The sequence below is a fragment of the Cervus canadensis genome, chromosome 18, assembly GCF_019320065.1.
Source record: "Cervus canadensis isolate Bull #8, Minnesota chromosome 18, ASM1932006v1, whole genome shotgun sequence".
In the NCBI taxonomy this organism is placed as follows: domain Eukaryota; kingdom Metazoa; phylum Chordata; class Mammalia; order Artiodactyla; family Cervidae; genus Cervus; species Cervus canadensis.
This window is the reverse complement of record NC_057403.1, coordinates 50,593,589-50,615,146: the sequence shown is the minus strand read 5'-3', so window position 1 is coordinate 50,615,146 and position 21,558 is coordinate 50,593,589. Positions and strand designations below refer to the sequence as shown.

General features: G+C 52.9%; 2 protein-coding genes across 12 annotated transcripts in view; one reads left to right on the top strand and one right to left on the bottom strand.

Annotated features, from left to right (window-relative positions):
• The first annotated feature begins 89 nt into the window (after positions 1-89).
• Positions 90-14,637, top strand: ZNF276 (zinc finger protein 276). 3 transcript variants are annotated; one of them, XM_043435557.1, is made up of 11 exons: positions 90-196; positions 4,684-4,987; positions 5,244-5,290; positions 5,389-5,835; positions 6,695-6,773; positions 7,938-8,024; positions 12,261-12,371; positions 12,440-12,515; positions 12,658-12,775; positions 13,928-14,027; positions 14,096-14,637. In XM_043435557.1, exons 2-11 carry the CDS (start codon positions 4,704-4,706, stop codon positions 14,334-14,336), a joined length of 1,590 nt encoding a protein of 529 aa, XP_043291492.1. In that variant the 5' UTR covers positions 90-196; positions 4,684-4,703; the 3' UTR covers positions 14,337-14,637. The 3 variants fall into 3 exon arrangements, with proteins under 3 accessions (XP_043291492.1, XP_043291493.1, XP_043291491.1); XM_043435558.1 differs by lacking the exon at positions 90-196 and adding an exon at positions 277-444; XM_043435556.1 differs by lacking the exon at positions 90-196 and adding an exon at positions 277-912.
• The window catches only part of FANCA (FA complementation group A), a 38,680-nt gene continuing 30,580 nt past the window's right edge, over positions 13,459-21,558 (bottom strand). For 3 of the 9 annotated variants that reach the window (XM_043435541.1, XM_043435545.1, XM_043435546.1), the window contains 13 exons: positions 21,067-21,151; positions 20,022-20,185; positions 19,479-19,584; positions 18,753-18,809; positions 18,528-18,632; positions 17,808-17,920; positions 17,082-17,220; positions 16,246-16,308; positions 15,848-15,950; positions 15,416-15,491; positions 15,125-15,278; positions 14,927-15,019; positions 13,459-14,772 (listed from right to left, as the gene is read on the bottom strand). In XM_043435541.1, coding sequence (XP_043291476.1) covers positions 14,665-14,772; positions 14,927-15,019; positions 15,125-15,278; positions 15,416-15,491; positions 15,848-15,950; positions 16,246-16,308; positions 17,082-17,220; positions 17,808-17,920; positions 18,528-18,632; positions 18,753-18,809; positions 19,479-19,584; positions 20,022-20,185; positions 21,067-21,151 — 1,366 coding nt within the window. In that variant the 3' untranslated portion in view covers positions 13,459-14,664. Of the gene's footprint in view, positions 14,773-14,886; positions 15,020-15,124; positions 15,279-15,415; positions 15,492-15,847; positions 15,951-16,245; positions 16,309-17,081; positions 17,221-17,807; positions 17,921-18,527; positions 18,633-18,752; positions 18,810-19,478; positions 19,585-20,021; positions 20,186-21,066; positions 21,152-21,558 lie in introns of those variants that run through there. The other 6 variants (XR_006263283.1, XR_006263282.1, XM_043435542.1 and 3 more) reach the window with 6 other exon arrangements.

The window sequence follows — 21,558 nt, the reverse complement described above, 5'->3', positions numbered from 1 at the left end:
GGGCCCGGAACGCAATTTGTGGAGGAGCAGGTGCCGCCCGAGCCCAGGACCATAGGAAAAGGCGGTACCAGAAAGGGCCCACTTCCGGCAGCCCCGCCCCGTTGGCTCGCTGCGTGCTCTGCTCCTGGGGCCGAAGGGGCGGAGGTGGGGGTGACGGAGCTCTCAGATAACCTCCTTACGCTGTAGCTAAGAGCGTGTAAGTGCAACTACTGCTGCCCTCACTCCACGTCGGTGACAGACCGCACCCCTTGCCCTCAAGCCGTGCTGCTCTGCCCTCCTCACTGTGCCCCTCCCCTCCTCACTCCGCCCCTCGCCTCCTCACTCTCCGCTCCTCCCTTCACACTCTCCTCTCCCTCCCCTCCGCTGGTCAGTCCGCCCCATCCAGGTCTCTTCATCCTCCTCCTCCCTCGCCCCGCCCCTCCTCTTCGCCTCGCCCCGCTTCCAGTAAGTCCTGCGGAGCCGAGCGGCGGAGTCGAACGGAAACGAACGAGCACAGTCCGCGTAGCGGACGAGAGACTCCGGACGTCCTACCTCTCGGCCCAGCTAGCCGAGCGGGGCCGAGCGGTACCGAGCCGGGCCGGGCGGAGCCGAGTGGGGCGGAGCCGGGCCGGACGGAGCCGGGTGGGGCCGAGTTGGGCCGAGCCGGGTCTGACGGGGCGGAGCGCTGGGGCCGAGTTTAAGCCGTCTCCACGGCTATGAAGCGGGACCGGCTCGGGCGCTTCCTGTCGCCCGCGGCGTCCCGGCAGCGCGGGAGCTCGGGCCGCGGCAGTTGTGGCGGAGGCCGGGCCCGGGGTCGCCCCGCCCGCAGCGGGCCCGACGTGGCCGAGGCGGCGGCCGTGGTGGCGGCGCGGCTTGGCTGGGGCTCGGCGCGGCCCTGCGGGGACGCGGGCGAGGACGGCGCAGACGAGGCAGGTGGGTCCGGCCGTCCGGTCGCGAGGGGCGGCGGGTGGGGCCCTTGTGACCATAGAGTGCCCCCGGTGGCCACCGGGATCCCGCGGGACCCCCCCGGCCCAGGGTGTCTCCTCAGAAAGCGGACTAGGCCTCCCTACTGGGAGGGGTGAGGCGGCCTCCGCGGGACGCCGCAGCTGCGCGGGGTGCTCTTTTGCAACACAGCTGACCCATCGGCTCCCCTCAGAGCTCGCGGAGTAGTTTAGTGGTCGAGTCGTGCCGTCTGTTGGGCAGGCCTGGTTTCGGTCGTGGTTTTGTGCTGTGCTTTTCGGATAATGGCTGAATCTCTCAGGGCCTCCGCTTCCTCTTCGCTAAAACAACTGAGGATTAAACATAGGAATGCCCGCCCCCCCCCCCCCGACGGACTGTATGGGGGTTAATATGCACTTGGTCTTTTTTTTTTTTTTTGCACTTGGTCTTAGTGTCATGCTTTTGCCCCCTCAGAAAGGACTTCAAGCTGCTCTCCTATAATCCCAGGGCAGAGGGGCAGGGGCATCGTCTACTCCTGCAGTCAGGAGTAGAGACCCCTGGGAAAGCAGCGTGTGGACGCGATTCCTTCGCTTCTGGTCTCAGGGGAGTGGTGTGAAGAGGAATGAAGTTTCCAGCTCAGTTTATGACGGTTCCATAGCTGTGGAGGCATTTATATACTCAAAACTTTTTTTTTTTTTTGAGAAAAAAATTTGATGTATAGTTGGCACATAACATGATGTTGGTTTTAGGCATACTAGCTAACATCCATCACCACTCGAAGTTAGCAGTCTTTTTCCCCTGTGATAAGAACTTTTAGGATCAACTTTTAAGAGCTCTTAGCAATTTTCAGATATACAGATAAGTATTATGTTGTGGTAACTATAGTTACCATACGGTAGACGACGTCACCAGGACATACTTTATAACTGGAAGTTTGCACCTTTTCATCACTGCAACCGCATTTCACTCAGGACCTCACTCCCCTTCTTTCAACCAACAATATCTTTAATGTAATTATTAGTTCATGATTTTCTCTTTTTGTAGGTTCCACATGTTAGTAACATCATATGGTATTTATTCTACTCCATCTGACTGATTTCACTTAGTATGATGCTGATAATGTCCATCTTTGTCGTTGGAAATGGCAAAATTTTTCTTGCTTTTTAATAGCTGAGTAAATAGTCCATTGAGTATATATACCACAGTTTCTTTATACATTCATACATTGATAGACACCTTGGGTATCATTGATAATGCTGCAATGTATATAGGGGTGCATGCATGTACCTTTTCAAGTTAGTGTTTTTTATTTCCTTAGGATAAATACTGAGCACTGGAATAGCTGGACTGCATAGTAGTTTTATTTTTAATTTTTTGAGGAACCTCTATGCTGTTTTCAATAGTGGCTGCACCAAGTTACATTCTCACTAACACTGTACAAGGGTTCCCTTTTCTGCACATCCTTACCAACACTTGTAATTACTTGTCTTTTTGGTGATGGCCATTCTGATAGGTGGGAGGTAAATGTCTCATTGTGGGATTTTTTTTTTCCTCATTGTAGTTTTGATTTGCATTTCCCTCATGAAGTAATGTTAACCACCTTTTCATATACCTGTTGGTTATCTACATGCCTTCTTTAGAAAGAGGTCTCTTAAGAGCCTTTGCTCATTTTAAAAATCAGATTGTTTTTGTTATTGAGTTGTATGAGTTCTTTACATATTTTGGTTATTAATCCCCTATGTGATGCATAACTGGTGAATATTTTTTCCTATTCAGTAGGTTGCCTTTTCATTTTGTTGATGGTTTTCTTTGCTGTGCAGAAACTTTTTAGTTTGACATAGTCCCATTTATTTATTTTTGCCTTTGTTACCTTTGCTTTTGGTGTCAATCCAAAAAATCATCTCCAAGACCAATGTCAGGGAGCTAACCATTATGTTTTGTTACATGGAAGGAGTTTTATGGTCTTTCAAGTCTTTAATCCATTTTGAGTTGAGTATGGTATAAGATGGTCTAGTTTCGTTCTTTTGCATGTGGCTGTCTCAACATCATTTTCTCAACATCATTTGTTGAAGAGACTGTCCTTTCCCCATTGTATCTTGGCTTATTTGTTGTAGATTAGTTGCCTATATATACATGAGTTTATTTCTGTACTGTCTATTCTGTTTCATTAGCTTATGTGTTAATTTTTTTTAATTAAAAATATTTATTTAGCTGTGTTGGGTCTTAGTTGTGGCATGCAGGATCTTTGATCTTTGTTGCAGTATGTGGGATCTTTAGTTGTGGCAAGTTCCCTGACCAGGGATTGAATCTTGGCCCCTTATAATGGGAACGAGGAGTCTTAGCCACTGGACCATCAGTGAAGTCCCTTTATGTGCCTCTGTTTCTGCCAGTACTGTACTGTTTTAATTATTGTAGCTTTGTAGTATAGTTTGAAATCAGGAAGCATGATGCCTTCAACTTTGTGGAGCTTTCTCAGAATTGCTTTGGCTGTTCAGGGTCTTTATTGGTTTCATATAAATTTTAAGATTTTTCTATTTTTGTGAAAAATACCAACGAGATTTTGATAGGGGTTGCTTTGAATTTGTAGATGACTTTGGGGAGTGTAGACATTTTAACACTGTCTTGTTAATTAATGTCAATTGTCTTATTATTTGATGTCAATTAATTATTCCAACCCATGATCATGGACTACTTATTTTTTTGTCAGTGTCTTATAGGTGTCAGTGAACAGGTCTTTCATCTCTTTGGTTATATTTATTCATAGGTATTTTATTCTTTTTGATACAATTGTAAATCTGATTATTTTCTTAACATAATAGTTTGTTATTCATGTATGGAAATCAACTTATGTTTGTATATTGATTTTGTATTCTATAACTCAACTTGTTTATTCTAACAGTTTTTTTGGTGGAGTCTTATAGAATTTTCTGTATGTAATATTATACACAAACAGATTGTCTTGCTTCTGTCTGTATGATTTGGATGGTTTTTATTTTTCTTGCCTAATTGCTTTGGCCAGAATGTCCAGTACTGTGTTGAATAAAAATGGTGAGAGTGGGCATCTTTGTTTTGTTCCTGATCTTAGTAGACAGCTTTTAGCTCTTTACCATTGAGTATGATGTTAGCTCGGGGCTTGTCATGTATGGCTCTTATTATGTGGTGGCATTTTCTCTCTGTATACAGATTATTGAGGTTTTTATCATGAATGGATATTGAATTTTATCCACTACTTTTTCTCCATTTATTGAGAGGAGTATGATTTTTATTTTGTTAATGTGTGTCACATGAATTGATTTGGGAAGGTTGAGCCATCCTTGCCTCCCTGGAATACATTTCAGCTGATCATTGTGCATGATCTTTTTAATTAAGTGTTGAGTTCAGTTTGCTGTTATTTTGTTGAAGACTTGTACATCTATGTTTATTAAAAATAAATATTATTTTCTTTCCTTGTTGTGTCCTTGTCTGGTTTTAGTATTAGAGCAATACTGGCTTTGTTTGGAAGCATTTAGAGTTCTTTGAAAGGATTTTCCACTCAGAAGACCCTCCACTGGCCATTCTCCCAAAAGACTGTGTGTTCATCTGGGAGCCTGGAGCCAGAGCCCTGCCTCTGGCTGAGACCTGGACTTGTGTTTAAGGGGCATGTCTCAGGAGGTCCCACTCCAGGAGCTGGTGGGGGCAGGGGTGGGGTCTGGTGGAGTGTGGATCTCACCTCTTCTGGGAGCTGTGTTCTGCATCCCTGACTTCATGTTTCCTGTGCTTGCCCAGGAACTGCCCGGGCCCTGGCCATGGGGCACTGTCGCCTTTGTCATGGGAAGTTCTCCTCCCGGAGTCTCCGCAGCATCTCCGGCAGGGCGCCTGGGGAGAGCTCAGAAAGGCCACCCCCTGGGGACCGTGTTTTCATCCGAGATTTTCAGCGCCTCCTGGGCGTGGCTGTCCACCAGGACCCAGCTCTGTCCCAGTTTGTCTGCAAGAACTGCCATGCCCAGTTCTACCAGTGCCACGGCCTCCTCACATCTTTCCTGCAGCGAGTCAATGTTCCCCCGACAGGCCGCCGGAAGCCTTGCACAAAGTAGGCGCCCCTTCCCTCCTTTGCTGGGGGCATGCAGGAGACCGTGTGAACAGGGCTGCGTGGGCACAGGGCAGCCCAGGTGCCTGGCGAGGCAGACACTCATGAACAGCAGTCACTGGGTGTGTGGGGAGGCTGACAGGAGAGCACAGGGCAGGGAGGGCCTGGTGGGTGGCCTCGGAGGAAAAGGCTCAGCCTGCACACTCAGTGGCCACTGGGCCCCATGCTTGTCTTGGTGAGCAGCTCTGCTCCTTTGCAGGGTTGGTGTCCAGCCACGGATGGGGCCGGAGGAGGGAGCGTGTGTGGGTGAGTGCACCCCCAGGGTGGGGTTGCAGGGTGGGTGGGAGGCGGGGGGACCCAGATGCTGACTGGCCACGGGCTGGTGTCTCTCTGCCTTTCCTCAGTGGACCTGATTGCTTCGAGCCCCCAGGGCCTGCGTGGCTTGGTGGGGTGGGTGCACAGACACGCGGCTGGTTGCGGGGCCCTACCTAGCCTCCAGAGGACGCTGTCCTCCGAGTACTGTGGTGTCATCCGGGCCGTGTGGGGCTGCGACCAGGGCCATGACTACACCATGGACGCCGACTCCAGCTGTGGGGCCCTCTTGCTGGACAGTGCTTTGGGTGTCAAGTGGACGTGGGACAAGGATTCAGCCCCCCGACTCCCCCAGCATCGGGGGTTCAGCCCCACCGGGGCTGCCCCTCAGAGCTCCCAAAGCAGAGCAGCTGCGGCTGGGGCTGAGACCGAGACACTCCCCAGCATGGACACAAGCCGGCTTCCTTCAGATGGTGACCCAGTGGGACCGGGGCCGGGACCCCCGTCTCAGCCAAGCCTCCCCCAAGGTGGGACCCCAGGTAGGCGGCTCCTCTGGGCTATTTGACCAGTATTCCTGGCCATGAGCCAGGCAGGGCCCTTGGCAGGAAGTGGGTGTTGTGGTGGTAGCAGTCGTATTGTGCATAGAGGGGCCGGTATAGTGACCAGGGCAGCCCTGGCACCGCCTCGTGCATGTCTGACAGCAGACGGGGTGACCCCACTTGAGCGCCTTCCTTCAAGGCATGCTCCCCTGCCATCCAGGCTTCTCCAAGCCTGCTTGGGGCCAGGGCACGGAGGGAGGAAGAACCTGGGCCTTCCTGGGGCATGAAGGCAGCTGGGGTCAGGGGTTGTCCCGAGCCAGTGCAGGTCACTCCCTGGGCCTGTCAGTGCCCTGTGGGGCCTGATCCTGTGGCCCTGTGTGTTGGGGGCAGCTGTTCGCCAACGTGGTATTAGGAGGGCCGAGCCGGCTTCCTACCCATGTCTCTCAGCTTCCATGTGGGTGCCAGGCTGCTCCTGCGAGTGGATGTTCAGCCACCAGATGGTTCAGAGTGAGGCGGTGCTCATGCTGAAGGGCTTCACGGTTCTTAGAACTGCTTGGATTTTTGAACTGTGTGCCTGCGGTACTTGGATACCAATGATCTTTTTCGATGTTCTGAAACATCCCAGAGTGACTGGATCTGAACGTCTGGGGCAGGGCTGGATTTGCTGCTGTTGCTACTGTTGGCAGGACATGAGGGTGGTGTGGTGGGCTTGGCTGTGCAGTGGCCTTGTGGGGGGGCCAGGAGGTGAGTGGATTTGGAGGCATGGGAGCCCTAGGCGCCCTGTCATGCCTGTGGGGAGGACTACCGTGCTGTTCCCCTGGGGTGACAGGTGACTGGAGTCTTGTTCTTTGTTTCCCAGGGCAATTGGGTGAGAAGCAGGTTCCATCTCCAACCTCGGATGATCGGGTAAAAGACGAGTTCAGTGACCTTTCTGAGGGGTGAGAGAAGAGTGGGTTTACATAGCCTAACATTCCTCCTTGGCAACCCAACGCCACCATCCCAGGGGCTGAGGCCTAGCTCTTGCTGGCCTCCCCCTTTCTCTGTTGGGAGGAGGGGAGTGGCAGGGGGTGCTTAACAGGCTTCCTTTTTTGATTGGGGGCACTTTGGACCTGATGGAGCTGCATGGGAGGCCCAGCCAGGTGTGGACATCACTCTGTTCAGATGGTCCTCTGGTTTGCTGGCTCAACTCCGCCTCCAAGGCTGAGTATTATGCCAACCCCAGATGTTACTAGAACAGAAGCCAGCCTCTGGCTGTTTATCGTGGTGTCTGTGATGTGGAGTGGAGGACAAACCTAGAGGCAGGCAAGACCACCTGTCTGCTCCTGGGGCCCCCCCCTTTCTGGTCTCCAAGACCAAATCTCTCAGGGTGGAGGCCGAACTCCAGCCGACCTTTCCACCCTGCCTTGTGTGCTGTGGCTGGACCACAGATGCACTTTGTCCAAACAAGTAGAACGACAGTGTGATTTTTGGTGCCAGTGACAGATGACCTAGGTGCTGGAGGAGAACCAGTGGGTGCCAGAAATCCACCCCCCGCCCCGGGTCAGGAGGCTGTGGCTGTCCTGCAGCCACCAGCCATCCTTGGGCCTTTCTCCTTGGGGAGGGTGGCAGCCTGTAGGGGCGGCTGAGGCATGCCAGCCAGGCTCTGTCTGTGGACTAGCAGAGCTAATGTTGTGACTCACGCTTTAGGGTAGAGATTACAGACGTGCAGATCTTTTTCAGGCCTTTGTTACCCTTTGAAATCACTGACAGCTCGCCTGTCATTTGGGCAGGTGTTTATAGTTACGGGAGTGAGGTGACATTCTAAAAGCCCACTTAGTGCGAAGCCACCTCTTGTGAGGGTCTTCATCTCTGCCTGGCGCCCCGTAGGCTGACTCTATCTGAGTTTGGGGTTCTGGTGTGATGAGAGGCATGGCTTACCAGGGATCCTCAGCCTGTGACCCTGGTTTGCCCTTTCTGTTAGGAGATGGTATTAGAGGATTGGGGATTTTAGGTCTTCTGAGAAGTAAACCATGTAGGGTGGGGATCCACATGGTGTTAGACAGGAAGTTCACTGCCTCCGTCACCTGCCCCAGAGCGTTGCTGAAGGTTCTCTTCTTTCCTAGAGATTTCCTGAGTGAAGATGATGAAAATGACAAGAAGCAGAACACCCAGTCCTCGGATGAGTCCTTTGAGCCGTACCCAGGAAAGAAGTAAGGGAATGGTGGTGCCATGAGCTCCCTGGGTTTGGGGGTGTCCAGTGGGTGACTTGGAGACCTGCATCTGCCCTGAGGGCAGCAGGGACCGGATGCTGGCTTGCCCCTGTCTGCCTTGGTCAGCACACACTTTGCTTCTCTGATGGCCTGACCTCACCAGTCCAGTGAAGGGTGGCTTCTCGGTGACCCAGGAGGACTTTCCCAGTTCAGTGCAGGGACCTGGCTTAGCGCAGCCCTGTGAATGTGACTCAGCCACCCACCCATGTCTGCTCTGGTGGCCTCTGATCCCCCTGCTCGCCTTCTGCTCTCTGTGCTCAGGGCCTTGGCGATATGGCCACCTGGCCCTGCAGTTGCTCTCGGGTCTACCTTTGGCCCTGTTCCCTTGTTGAGGCAGCATACCTCCCACAGGGTTTTGTGTCCTTGCTCCGTGGATCCTGGCAGGAGAAGGCTGCTTATCACTGTGTTACCCGGGGCCCAGGAACACCGAAACATCTCCAGTTAGTAGATGCCCAGCTTGGGCTTCTGACGTAGAATGAAACCACACACCATCAGCCAAGAAAGCGCAAAACAAAATGGAGAAGCAGGCATAACTTCTTTTTCCCTTTGTGGGTGGAGACAAGAGAGGCAGTGGCTCGGGAGTCCCCAGTTGGGATGTGGGGCTGGGTCACAGCCCTCGAGTGGGCCTGAATGGATAGACGCTGCTGGGCCAGAGGGGGCATCAGGAGGGCCAAGTTGGAGGGACCAGGTCTGCTGCAGCAGGAGCCCTTGCTCTCCACCCTGATCTCCATGAGCCCACCTCATGTCCTGCTGCCAGCAGTCCTAGGGCGACTGGTGTGGGGTTAGGAGAGGGAAAGTCCCTGCCCTGCTCCAGGTGGAGACGGCACGCAGGCGGCCCCTCCTCCCCTGGGTTTCCGGGAGGGCGCACAGACACGTGCTATAGGCCAGGACACACCAGGTATGTGTTCAGAAAGAAAGAAAGTGAACTCGCTCAGTCGTGTCTGGCTCTTTGCAACCCCATGGACTGCAGCCTGCCAGGCTCCTCCATCCATGGGATTTTCCAGGCAAGAGTACTGGAGTGGGTTGCCATTTCCTTCTCCAGGGGCTCTTCCCAACCGAGGGATTGAACCCAGGTCTGTCGCGTTGCAGGCAGATGCTTTACCGTCTGAGCTACCAGGGAAGCTGCAATGTGTTCAGAGGCTGTGGTCAAATGGAACATTTTAGTGGAAGTTGTGCCTGTGGGAGGCTGGAGCCCTGGGCTCATCCCTGATGGCCTCTTGGTGCCTCTGGCACCACAACACGAATGCCTGCTGACGTCCTAGGATGTGGTCTAGGTCCATGTGACCTTGCAGCAGACGTGCCTATCGAGGTCCTCAGCCACGCAGACAGGAGGGGACACCAGCTGCCAGGGTTCCCACAGGAGCCTGAGCGGCCACGGGGAGGTAAAGCACCAGCAGCCCCAAGTTGGGCCTGTGAGCGCCATCCTCCCACGCCTGCAGGGACCCTAGCCCCTTGTCCTTCAGGGACGCACTGGGAGACCTGGAGGCTGCTCCTGCTCTCAAGGAACATGTGATGTGGTGCGAGCACCGGGCACAGCTCAGCTCTCACTGGGTGCCTGAGCCGCACAGCAGCGGAGGGTGGAGGCCAGGACCGTGGCCGGGTGGCAAAGAATAGTCACAGACCAACAAGGGGAGGAGCAGCCTGTGCAGTTGTTGAAAAGGTTCTTGTTAATATATTGTTTGAAGAGGAAAACAACTGTTCATGTTTTTATTTGTGGTAAATTAATACACAACAAAGGTTACTGTTTTACCATTTTTTAAGTGTACAGTTCAGTCGCATTTCAGAACTTTTACAATGTTGTGTAACCGTCAGCACTGTTTCCAGACTTTGTCCATCCCACATGCACCCTCATGAAGCAGTGACTTCCCTGTCCGCCCCTCAGGCCCTGCCCACTCCTAGTGTACCTGTCCATTCTGGGGACTCTGTGTGTCCCTTTGCTACTGGCTTCTTTCACTCAGAATAGGGTTTTGAGATTCTTCCATGTTGTGACCTGTCAGTTTGATTCCTTTCTATAAGATTCTATTAAAGGCACTTCCCTGGTGGTCTAGTGGTTAGGATGCCACGTTTCTACTGCTGGGGACACGGGTTTGATCCCTGGTCGGGTTGCCATGCAGCACAGCCACGGTAGGGAGGGACCACATTTTGGCTGCTGTCAATAGTGCTAGAAAGGTTGGTGTAACACTTAATCTGTTTGAGACCTGTTTTTGATTCTTTGGGTCCTATGGTACTTTTAACTTTCTGAGGAACTGCCATAGTTTTCTACAGCAGCTGCACATTCTACATTTCCAGCTGCCAATGTGCAGGGGTTCTGATTTCTATACATCCTCACCAAACCTTGTTGTTCTAGGTCCTGCTAGTGGATGTTAAGTAGTATCTCATTGTCATTTTGATTTGCATTTCCCAAGTGATAGTGATGTTGAGTGGCTTTTCATGTTTGTATCATCTTTGGAGAAATGTCTGTCCAAGTTCTTTGCCTATGTTTTAACTAAGTAGTTTGTTTGTTTTGCCACTGAACTGTAGAATATATTTTCCCCTTTTTTCACTGAAGTCCAGTGTTCCTATTTTTACTTTTTTAGTTTACTGTGCTTTTGGTGTCATATTCAGGAGAAACCATTACCAAGTCTAAGGTCATGGAAGATTTACCCATAAGGGTTTCAGTTTTCACTTAGATTTAGGTCTTTGATCCATTTGAGTTATTTCTGTGTATGGTATGAGGTATAGATCGAGCTCCACTCTTTTGCATGTGGATATGTGGTTGTCCCAGCACCTTTTGTTGAAAAGACTGTCCTTTCCCTAGTGAGTGGTCTTGGCACCTTTGTCAAAAGTCAGTTGATTGTACTTGCAGGGGTTTATTTCTGGTCTCTCAGTTCCTCAGTATGTTATGTCTATCCTTACGCCAGCACCACGCTGCTTTGACTACTGTAGCTTTGTAGTAAATTTTGGAATCAGGAAGTGAATCCTTCAGCTTTGTTGTCTTTCAAAGTTGTGTGGCTATTCAGTGTCCTTTGAAATTCCATGTGAAACTTAGGATTTTTTTTCTACTTTGTAAAAAAACAGAATTTTCATAGGGATTGAATGTATAGATTGCTTTGGGGGATTATTGCCATCTTTACAGTTTTAAGTTTTCCAGTTCATGAACATGTGTTTCTACTTGCTTAGGTCTTAATTTCAGTAGCATTTTCATAGTTTTGTATACCAGTCTTTAACTTTTAAAGTTTACTTCTAAGTATCTTATTTCTTTTGATGCTATTAAAAATGAATAGTTTTCTTAATTTCCTTTTTTGAACTGTTTTTAGTGTGTAGGAACAGGACTGGATTTTAATGTGTTGATTTTTCCACCCTGCAACTTTGCTCAATTTTTCTGTGTAGCTTTTTTAAGGTTTTCTACATATAACATCATGGCATCATGACTAGAGGTAATCTTCTTTCCTGTTAACTTAGATGCCTTTTCTTTTTCTTTGCCTAACGGCTCTGGCTAGGACTTTCAGTACTATGTCGAGAAATGGTGAAAGTGGGCATCTCTTGTCTTGCTCCTGATACTAGAGGAAAAGCTTTCAGTCGTTGACCATTGAGGATTGTGTCAGCAGTGGCTTGTCATTATGGTCCTAGAAGTTGCCTTCTGTTCCTGACAGATTTCTTTACATTCCCGGATCTAAGAAAAGGTGTGCATGTCTCTTTAAGACTTTGAAGGACACCAAGGGGGAAGCTGCTCTGTCTGGCCTGGTCCTTAGGGCCCCGTGAGACTAGCTGAGGTGCCCACTGCCTGGGGTCTGCAGTGGGGAAGACAGCAGCGAGTGTGGAGCTCCCCCCAGGTTGCTGGGGGTCTCCTGGCAGGTTCCAGGAGAGTGGATCTGGATCTTCTTTCTAGCTTCCCCAACTCCACTATTTTCCCTGGTGTCTCCAAAGTTGTGTTTTTGGTGTTGACGACAGGGAGTGACACTTGGCCCTGAAGGCCCACTCCTGGGTCATGAGGTGGCTGAGCAGGGCCTCCACTTCCCTGCGGAGTCTTTTTAGCTCTGGTGGCCAAGCGTTAGTGTGAAGGTCAGGTAGTCAGCATGGGGACTGGAGGTTAGCCCTGGAGATCCGAGGAAACCACCTCAGTGTTTAAAGAAAAATGAACACCGCATATGCAAAAAGATCAGAAATATTACTGACCAGTGTTGTCTTTTCCTCCAGGGTGTCTGGTAGGAAAAGTGAAAGCAAAGAAGCCAAGAAGTCAGAAGAACCAAAAATCCGAAAGAAACCTGGGCCCAAGCCGGGCTGGAAGGGCAAGCCGCGGTGTGAGAGGTGAGGGACTGGAGCGGGGGTTGCACAGCCTATGGGGGCCGTGGTTCCACATGTGCTCTGCATTGCAGGGAGGAACTGCCCACCATCTACAAGTGTCCGCACCAGGGCTGCACGGCTGTGTACCGCGGGGCCGACGGCATGAAGGTGAGGGGGCTCCCAGGAGAGTGCACCCCCAGCTCTGCTGACAGGGCCTGGTTGGGTCTGTGCCTTCGTGGGGAGGAGGCCTGCACGCTGCTCTGGGGTGTTGGCCGGGCTGGGGGACTCACGCCCCCGGTCCCTCTCACAGAAGCATGTCAAGGAGCACCACGAGGAGGTCCGGGAGAGGCCCTGCCCACACCCCGGCTGCAACAAGGTGTTCATGATTGACCGTTACCTACAGCGCCATGTCAAGCTCATCCACACAGGTGTGTCCCCTCCCCTGCCCCCTGCAGATGGGGCTCTGGGGAACTGACACTGAAGAAACTCTGGCGCTGTCCTGTGAGTCTATTGTGGTCTGTTTTTACATCATTGTGTGTGTTTGTTGCTTAGTCATGTCCAACTCTTTGCGACCCCATGAACTGTAGCTCACCAGGCTCCTTTGTCCATGGGATTCTCCAGGCAAGAGTACTAGAGTGGGTTGCCATTTTCTTCTCCATTTACATCATTACTGGAAGAAAATGATACATGCTTTTCAGATTATAAAAGTGACCTAAATTCATGGTAGCAACTGGTGGGAAAAGTATTAGGTAAAGTGGTGCCCCAGTGATCACTGCCATCAGCATGTGAGGTTACTACCCCGTCTCTCTGAACACGCGTCTACGACCTTGGACTCGTGTGTGCCTATGCTTGTCATTGCTGGTTCTGCCCAGAAGGCAGCTTTCCCGACCTGCAGCCCCTACATCCAGATAGTCCATTCTAAATGATACTTTCTCTGTTGACCTCTGTACAAATGATTGACTTCTTCACTCTGATTTGCCCACTTAATGGCTGGCTCACAGTCCCTCGGTTTCACAGCATTTCATGCTGTGAGTGTTCTTGTCCATTACTCCTGACACAGTAATTCCCTGGTCAAGGGTCAAGCCGTTGTAACTCAGTCTGACCACAGTCGTCGTGACCACGAGCAGTTTTTATTTTAAGCACAGAACAGTCTAGACCTCACACTGTCAGGATGATTGCTCCTAGTCAGGGAGGAGCCTGCCTGTGCGGCTGCATCAGGTGCTGGTAGATGCGCAGTGATGTAGGAAAGAAGCATGTGGTGGTGCCCCAGGTGCATGGCTGGGGGTGTGACGTTCAAGTTTTGTTGAAAAGCTCTTTTAAGACTGACTTCCACAGTGGGTATCCTGGTGGTGGGCCCAGCATGGGGACAGTCCCTAGAGTAGCAGTAGCTATAATCAGTCATCTGTGAAACTGCACTAATTGGGCTTCCTCTAAGAATTGGTGCTCCAGAAAATAGGAGGTTTAGGGAAACATGCTACAGCCAAGTGACGTGGGTCATAGCTGTGTCACCTGTGAGTTAGGTGCTCGGGCACCGAGTAGACAGTGTCAGGGCCTGTGGTCACTCCTTATCTGGTCCCCAGAGGTGCGGAACTACATCTGTGACGAGTGTGGACAGACCTTCAAGCAGCGGAAGCACCTCCTGGTCCATCAGATGCGCCACTCGGGAGCTAAGCCTCTGCAGTAAGTGGGGGGTGGTGGCCCTCCCGCTGGCAGCACCCTGGCCCTGGCTCACTGCCCCCATCCCATAGGTGTGAGGTCTGCGGGTTCCAGTGCCGGCAGCGGGCATCCCTGAAGTACCACATGACCAAGCACAAGGCTGAGACGGAGCTGGACTTTGCCTGTGACCAGTGTGGCCGGCGGTTTGAGAAGGCACACAACCTCAACGTGCACATGTCCATGGTGCACCCGCTGACGCAAACCCCAGACCAGGCCCCGGAGGCCCCACCCAGGCCCGCAGCAGGGCAGGTGGTGAAGGCTGAGCCCACCTGAGGGCCTGCCTGCCCTGAGGTCAGGGGTGGTGACTGAGCTTCAGGCCTGTGGGCGGAGTGGTATCCTGATGCACCCCCACTATGCGTGCTGGGTGGTGATGGTTCAGTCCACGGCTTGCAGGGTCTTGTGGCCTCTGCTCTGGGACCAGCAGTTTCTTCTCCTATAAGCAGAGTGACTTGGGCCAGATGCAGATTTTAGAGAACTGATTCTTCTTCCCCACTACAGCAATCGAGATTTGTAACCCACTTTTCAGGGCAACAAGAGCTCCATGTTATGCTTGTAATAAATTATTTACCGAGGAGCTGGGCAGTGCCCTGTGCAGATCGGGTCAGAAGAGCTGGGGCTCCTGGGAGACAGCAGGGTCCAGCACAGCCTGCCGCCTGCTCAGGAGGGCAGCACTCACTTCCGGGTCACAATCTTCACTCACATCCAGCAGCTGCAACAAAGCCCACATGCTGGGCCCATGCTACCCCCTGTCCCTCCCAGGCCTGGATGCTGGATGCCGGCTTTCCCCAAGGCGTCCAGCATCCTCATGTCACACAGTGACATGGACCTAAACACAGACACAATGGTGAGCACCTGGGTGTTACCTCTGCCACGTGCAGGAAGCTCCTTTCTGGGCACCGAGGTATCAATTGCAGCAGAAAGAGACGGGCGTTTGTTATCAGGCTTACGGGGTCGCCCTGGAAAGAAGACGGGCAGAGCCAAGTTCAGGATCCCCACAGCTGTGAACTGTGCCAGGAGCGTCACCCCAGTCTGTCTGGAGATGGGCCTGGCCCTGCACCTGCCTGGGTCGGGAGCTCCCCACCACAGGCCTCAGTCCAGACTGCACCGGTTTCCCCGGCCATAAAGAGGCCAACGAGCTTCAGGTACATGTTGAGAGCAACGTGCAGGAAGGCATCTTCTGTGAGGAGGGCATCCTTGTCAAAGTAGGGAAGGAGGCTAAAGGCAGACACAGGTGTCAGGTAACCTGACCTCATACGTCTGACCGAGGCTGGTGGCAGGCAGCAGGGGTGCAGCCTCTCTGTCTTCAGGGACCCCTGCTGTCCCTCCCCTGACCTTCAGGTCCTGAGGGTTACCTGTAGAAGGCGACCGGCAGCAGCCTGACCTGGTGGTCGGGGGCCAGGCCGAGGAGGGTGCGCCCCAGGGGGACATCTGCAAAACCGAGGGGCTTGTCAGCAGTGCGGGGGCCTCCCATAGGGTCAGGGTCTCCAGGAATCGTGTGCGTGCTGACACAGGGGCAGTGACCTCACGCCACAGACTAGGGGGTGGGGGCCGGGTCCCTGAAATCCCAGGGCTCCACTAAATTATTAAATGAGTCTGCATACTTAACCAAGAACATAAAGTTGCAAAAACGAATTTTTAAAGTGAGCCCCAAGGAGGGCTCCTGTGTAACCATTTGAAAGTTGCTTCTGAAGAGAAGGACTAAGGAGTCGGCTGCAGTCTGACCTGCTCCTGGCAGAGCGCTGGGGGCCAGCACAGACATGGCTGGCAGCCTCTGGATTTCTCACCCGCCTCCGTCAGCTGAAAGACGAGCAGCCAGGAAATCCTCCTCCTCTGCAGACACCCCAAGATCTCCGCACAGATGTCCAGAGCCTTCAGGGAGCTAACAGCCTGTGACCCACAGAAGAACAGGAGAACTCAAAGATGACAGCGGGCAAGGAGGAGGTGTCTACTTGGGGCCCTGCACAGACCCTCAGGGTGCAGGGTCTGAAGGGAGACCCCACAGGGCAGGCCCGTGGCCTGGGGTTTTCTCTCCTGAGAAAGCTTTTGCCCCAAAGGTACCACACCGCCCCTGCTCAAGAGACCTAACTTAAGAGGTCTGCGGGGAAATGGGGATCCATGGTTTCAAGCGCCCTGAGGGCAGGGGCTCACCAACCTGTCCAGTGTGGGAGAGGGTCTGACTTACCTGTGGAATCAGATATGAAGAGAGCAGGCCCATCAAGGAAAAGAAAAACAGGGAAACAAACAGCTACAAATAAAAAAACATCCACTCACAACATAAGACTACCTGTATTCTGTTCCCTGAGAGTAACTATAAGTAAAAAACATTGCTCACTAACTGAGCATTTACAGACCTAGGTCAGAAATATTTAGGGGGATCTTCACAGGAATAAAATTTCCAGTTGCTCTTAAGAGAATTTAATGGGTTATAAACAATTACTGCTTGGGGACCCATCTCTGTGGGTCTGTAAGGGGACAGTGGTCTGGAAGATACGAAGCCACTGGAAGCCTTTCAACTTTTACAGCCTGAAAAGTCTAAGAACAGATGCTCCCTGGGACTCTGTTACTTGAAATTATAATCACTCAAACCCCATAGCTCAGCAGTTGTTGTCAGGCAGGTGTGTACAACCTGAGCTGCTGGGGAGCTCTGGGTTTTAGAGAACCAGGGGTTCAGCTGGGTGCACCATGGCAGCTCCCAGTGGGGACACCAGCCTGCCCTCCAAGCAGCCCTCCATCCAGCCCTGGTCTCAGCGAGCAGCTGAATGGGGTGCAGGTACCTTGATGGGTGCCAGTCAACTCTTAACCGCCCCCGCCCAGGGATTATGGAGAGGATAAACAGGTCAAATAAAAGCAGTTGGGAGTTAACCTGAGAGTAAGTCTTACCAAACCTATACACCCAAGAAGGTTTACTTCCAAATAAAGTCACAAGGACCCCAAACACCTGTCTGTCCTTGAAAAGCACAGTGTGTTAGATGAACCCTGAGAGAAGGTGAGCTTGCAGGAAGAGGGTGTCATCCTTGCCTCCTCTCCTTGGCCATCCAGCTTCCCCAGCTCCTGCCAGATGCTCTCCTTCCTGGCCCGTTGAATCACAAAGTGCAGGGCAGCCGCGCAGAGCCAGGACGGGCCGGGTGCAGGGGATGGTGTGAGGGGGGAGGAGACGCTGCGCAGACAAGAGGAGTGTGTCACCACAGGCACCCCCGCCCCAGCCTGGCTCTGCAGACTGGCCCTATGCCCTGGACACAGGAAGCGGTGCAGCTTGCAGGGGGTCTCAGCTTTGACAGGAGGGTGTGGCACACAGGGTCGCCTGGAACCCTTCCCCCAACCCTCAGACCCCAGAACCTGCACCAGCCTCCCACACAACCCCTGCTCCAATTGCACTGTGATGTTCAAGGTCCTTCAGCAGGTTGAAACGGCCAAAAGTGAAAAACAGAATACAGTGCATTGATTTAAGAAACTTTCCTGCTCTCTATACGATTAGAGTCAATGGGCAAACTGGCTTTCCTTGTTTTCTGAGGTTTCCAGCATCCCTGACTCTTTGGGGGTGCCTAAGGGATGGAAATGGTCACAGAGGAAAATGTAAGGAGGCTGGAGGGGACCAGTGATCCTCTCAGTGACGTCTAGGAGGGCATCCACTGGGAAGTAAGAGGAGACGGGAAAGTGAACCCTGCACCTTGCAGGGCCTGTCCAGAGGCCTCGCCGGCTCCCGAGATGCCGGGCAGGTCAATGAGAGCATGTGCCCATACTCACCTCTCAGCGAAGAGGTGGGCCTCCTGCAGCTTCTGCAGCTCTGCAGGCAGCGGGCTCCGGGACCACCTCCTCCACCGGCAGTGCAGCTCGGGCTCCAGGCTCGACCACCACAGCTCATGGGAGAGAACGGGCAATGACAGTCATTCCCCACCACCACAACGCTTTGGAGATCTCAGCGACCCTGACCATCTGGGTAGGACATGTCTACATGCTGGCTGACACACACTCCCCCGAGCCTGGCTCTGCTCATCTAGTGCTTCCTAACTACAAGGACAGTGTCTCATCTATGGCCCAACACAGCTCATCCTCAGAGGACACATGGTTGCCCAGGGAGCTTGGTGGGGGACGTGCTGCTCTGAAAGAATGGGGCTGTGTCCTCCCTCCTGACAAAAGGAGAAGTGGTGAGAAAGCCCATAAGCGAGCCCCACCTGAGGAACTTCAGAACACCATGCAGGGGCCAGGCTGCAGGGGCCGAGCCGGCAGCTTCAGCCCAGAGCACAGTGTGAACGACTCCTGTTACTGGCTCTGGCGTGAATGGACTCTTGCGACCCTGACCTCCCGCTCCAGTTCTGCTCCTGGGGGCATCTTCTCCTGACTTACCCACTGTGCCTGGGATCACACAGCCAGGAAACCCTAGACGGATGTGCGACCTCCAGCCTCACTGACTCCCACGGCACCCCTCCAGGCCCAGGAGCTCCCCCATGAAGATGGCAGGCCTACCAGAGCAGAAGTGAGCAGCAGGGGGCACTGGGTCTGGCAGGCGGTCAGGGCCAAGTCAGCTGCCAGGGATGGGTCTCTGCTTCGTGCACAGGCGTTGAGGAGACCCTGGGAGAGGAGATGCCCGCCGCTGGGTTCGCACGTGGACCTTGGGAGCCACTGCATACACGAGGGCCAGGCCAGAGGTCTGAGCAGTGACATGGGAGGGGTGGTGGGAACTGGAATTACCCTGAAGAAGTGGGCAGTGATGTCGTGGGTGAGGGCACCATCGTGGGAGAAGTTCCTCTGCAAGATAGTAGAGGCCAGTGAGGAAGGAAGGCGGAAGACGAGGGTGGGCGGCCACATGCTGTCCCTCATCCCCCCACACCTGGCTGCTTTCACAGGCTGTTCTCAGAGCTTGAGGGGGGAACAGCCTCCAGAATGAACTTGAACAGAAATCTCACCTCATTTCTGCTGCTCCCCAGTTACCCTATAAGCTCCGCACAGATGACCAGAAGCTCAGATCAGCCTCCCTACATGGTGCATTTTTACAAAGCCTCCTGCAGGGGCACAGTACCTCCCGTCCCTGACTGTGCACAAGCAAGGGCGGGCACCCTTCGGAGCCTGAAGAGCCAGGTGTGGGCACTGTCTGGCTTCTGTGCCCAGAGGTGAAGCGGGCAGGTCGGTCAGCACTTCTGGGGCCCAAACCACTAACCTGGTGAAGGAGTCATCTTCCAGAGAGGGCACTGGCCCCAGTCTCTGGTCTCGCTGCCTGTGTCCAATAGGGTGAAGGACTCCCTGCGGCTCCAAGTGCCACGGCCTATCCCACCTCAGTGACCCCATGCAGGTGGGGCCCATACCGAGGACACTGGCTCCACGTGACCACAGATGCACTCCTGAACTTTCCCCAGAACCAGCCCGTGGTGCGCACATGGCCCCCAACCCTGCACCTGACCTCGCTTGCTCCACACCTACCAATTCTGAGTTGACCAAGTGGAAGAAATTGGCACAGCTGGGGGTGGCCGGCTGCTCCGCACAGGGGCTGCTGACCAGCATGGAGGGGGGCAGGCCGAGGAGGGTGCTGGGAGGATGAAGGTATGGACAGTGACCCCCGAGAGCAATGCTTGGAGCAGCAGCTACCCTCCCGGCCTGCTGGGAACTGGCCCTAGTCTGTGGCCCATCCCTCCCTGGAGGGCCTAGGCTCTTGTGCTGCTGGGCCCACAAATACCACTGTGCATCCCCAAAGCAGCCATGCAGTTTCATGATGACCCAGGGTGGGAGCAGTGTATGAACCAACCAGCTAACTAGCCTGGGAAGGATGTCAATTCACAGCTCAGTTGTGATGAAACTGCTGCGAGGACCCCTGAGCCCACATTCAATGTGAGGCCTTTGAACTGAAGGGATCCTGGGTCCAGACCCTGCTCTTCAGGGGACTCCCAGGGAGAGGCCACCCCAGAGACCCATGACTAGAGGGAAGAGAACCCAAAGTGGGGAGACCCTGGGATACGACCGTGTTACCGTTTGCACGTGAGCAGCTCCCGCTGTCTCTGGAGGCGGCTGGCCACGTCCCACCCGTGAGCCAGTGCCTGAAGGCGTCTGTGGAAAACTCCAAAGAGAAAGTGTTTGCGGGAAGCAGCGTGGCCGAGGGGTGCAGGGCCCTGTTCCAGGTCAGCACACATCTCCTGGAGACGGCAGCAGATGAAGAGCACCCGTCTCCTCATCGCCCTGTCACACGTGACCTCTAAGCCCACAACTCCTGCTGTGGCCGCCCTCCCAGGTACTTTCTTCCATTTCCCGTTACGATGGACACAGAAGACAAACATCCCTTTTGTGTGAGGTGTTAGGATCTCCCTTTCATCCTTCACATTTTCTAAATTCAGGCACTTTTAAAGAGAGACAGCGGGAATTCCAGATCCCATAAGACAGAGCTGCATGGGCATGTCCAGTTTCAGACTCCCAGCGCACAGCTGGCGAGAAGGAAGGACAGGCCTGGTCTGCTCTCTGACCCCAGAGCCCACTCTCAGGAGATCTGGGCAGCAGCATGCTGACAGAAAGGTACTTTTCACTCCAGGATGAGAACACACAGGGCTTCTGCACCCTTCTCAGTGCTCCTGCCTCAGTGACAAGTGACCCAGGAAACAGGAGGGGCTCCAGCTCCTGGTCTTTGCAAACTTTCGATGCTCAGCCAAGTGGAGAGTTATTTATATCAGTTCTCAAGAGTCTGACCTCCCAGCGCAGCACCCAGAGTTAAAGAGCAGAGAATGGGAGTAGCAACCAAGTTACTACGGAAGTCCATATTTTTACTTCCTGTTTTCTAATCTTAAATGTCCTAAAGCCTGGAGATGCTTCCTGTATTTCATCTTTCATTTTTGCGTTCCTGTGATGTTCATGGTGACACGAGTTCACAGAACACATAGTCTCCCGTCTGAGTGACCGGGTCTGTGACTCAGGCTTTCATTCTGTTTAAAACAGGCGTCTGGACTCATTGGATACTCAATAAATATCTTGATAGCACATGGCTTCAATGCAGTGGACACGCTGAGTTTTGCATTTTCTAACTCACCTGCAATCTGGAAAAAATGTCCCGATTTCCTTTGCAGCCACCGAAAACCAAATCAGAATTCTCTGAGTGATGATAACTCCTTGAACTGAAATAAAAACACAGTGAAAGCCTCCTTAGTGTCTCCTATCTCTGCTGGGCTACCTCTTCTTCTCCTGCCTCCAGTATGGCCTGTGGTCACAGGGCCAGGAAGTACCCAGGGACCACAGGGCACGCATGGTGCCCCAGCAACAGCACAAAGCCAGCAACCAGCTCCGCCAACATATCAAAATGATTATGTGCCACAACCAACTGGGATTTATTCTAAGAATGCAAGGTTGGCTCAATATGAAAAAATCAATTAATGCAATAAACATGAGTAGAATAGAAAACCAAAACCCACACAGATAAAGCATTAAGTTCAACACCACCGCATGATTAAAAAAAAAACTAACTAGGAGTAAAAGGGACCTCCCTCAACCTGGCAAAGGGCAGTTATGAAGAATCCACAGTTCA

Excerpts from the sequence above, each read along its gene's own strand:
- ZNF276 (XM_043435556.1), top strand. The coding sequence starts at position 696 with ATGAAGCGGGACCGGCTCGGGCGCTTCCTGTCGCCCGCGGCGTCCCGG. Across the intron at positions 5,291-5,388 it reads GGAGGAGGGAGCGTGTGTGG|TGGACCTGATTGCTTCGAGC; the intron begins GTGAGTGCACCC and ends GCCTTTCCTCAG. Across the intron at positions 14,028-14,095 it reads TCGGGAGCTAAGCCTCTGCA|GTGTGAGGTCTGCGGGTTCC; the intron begins GTAAGTGGGGGG and ends CCCATCCCATAG.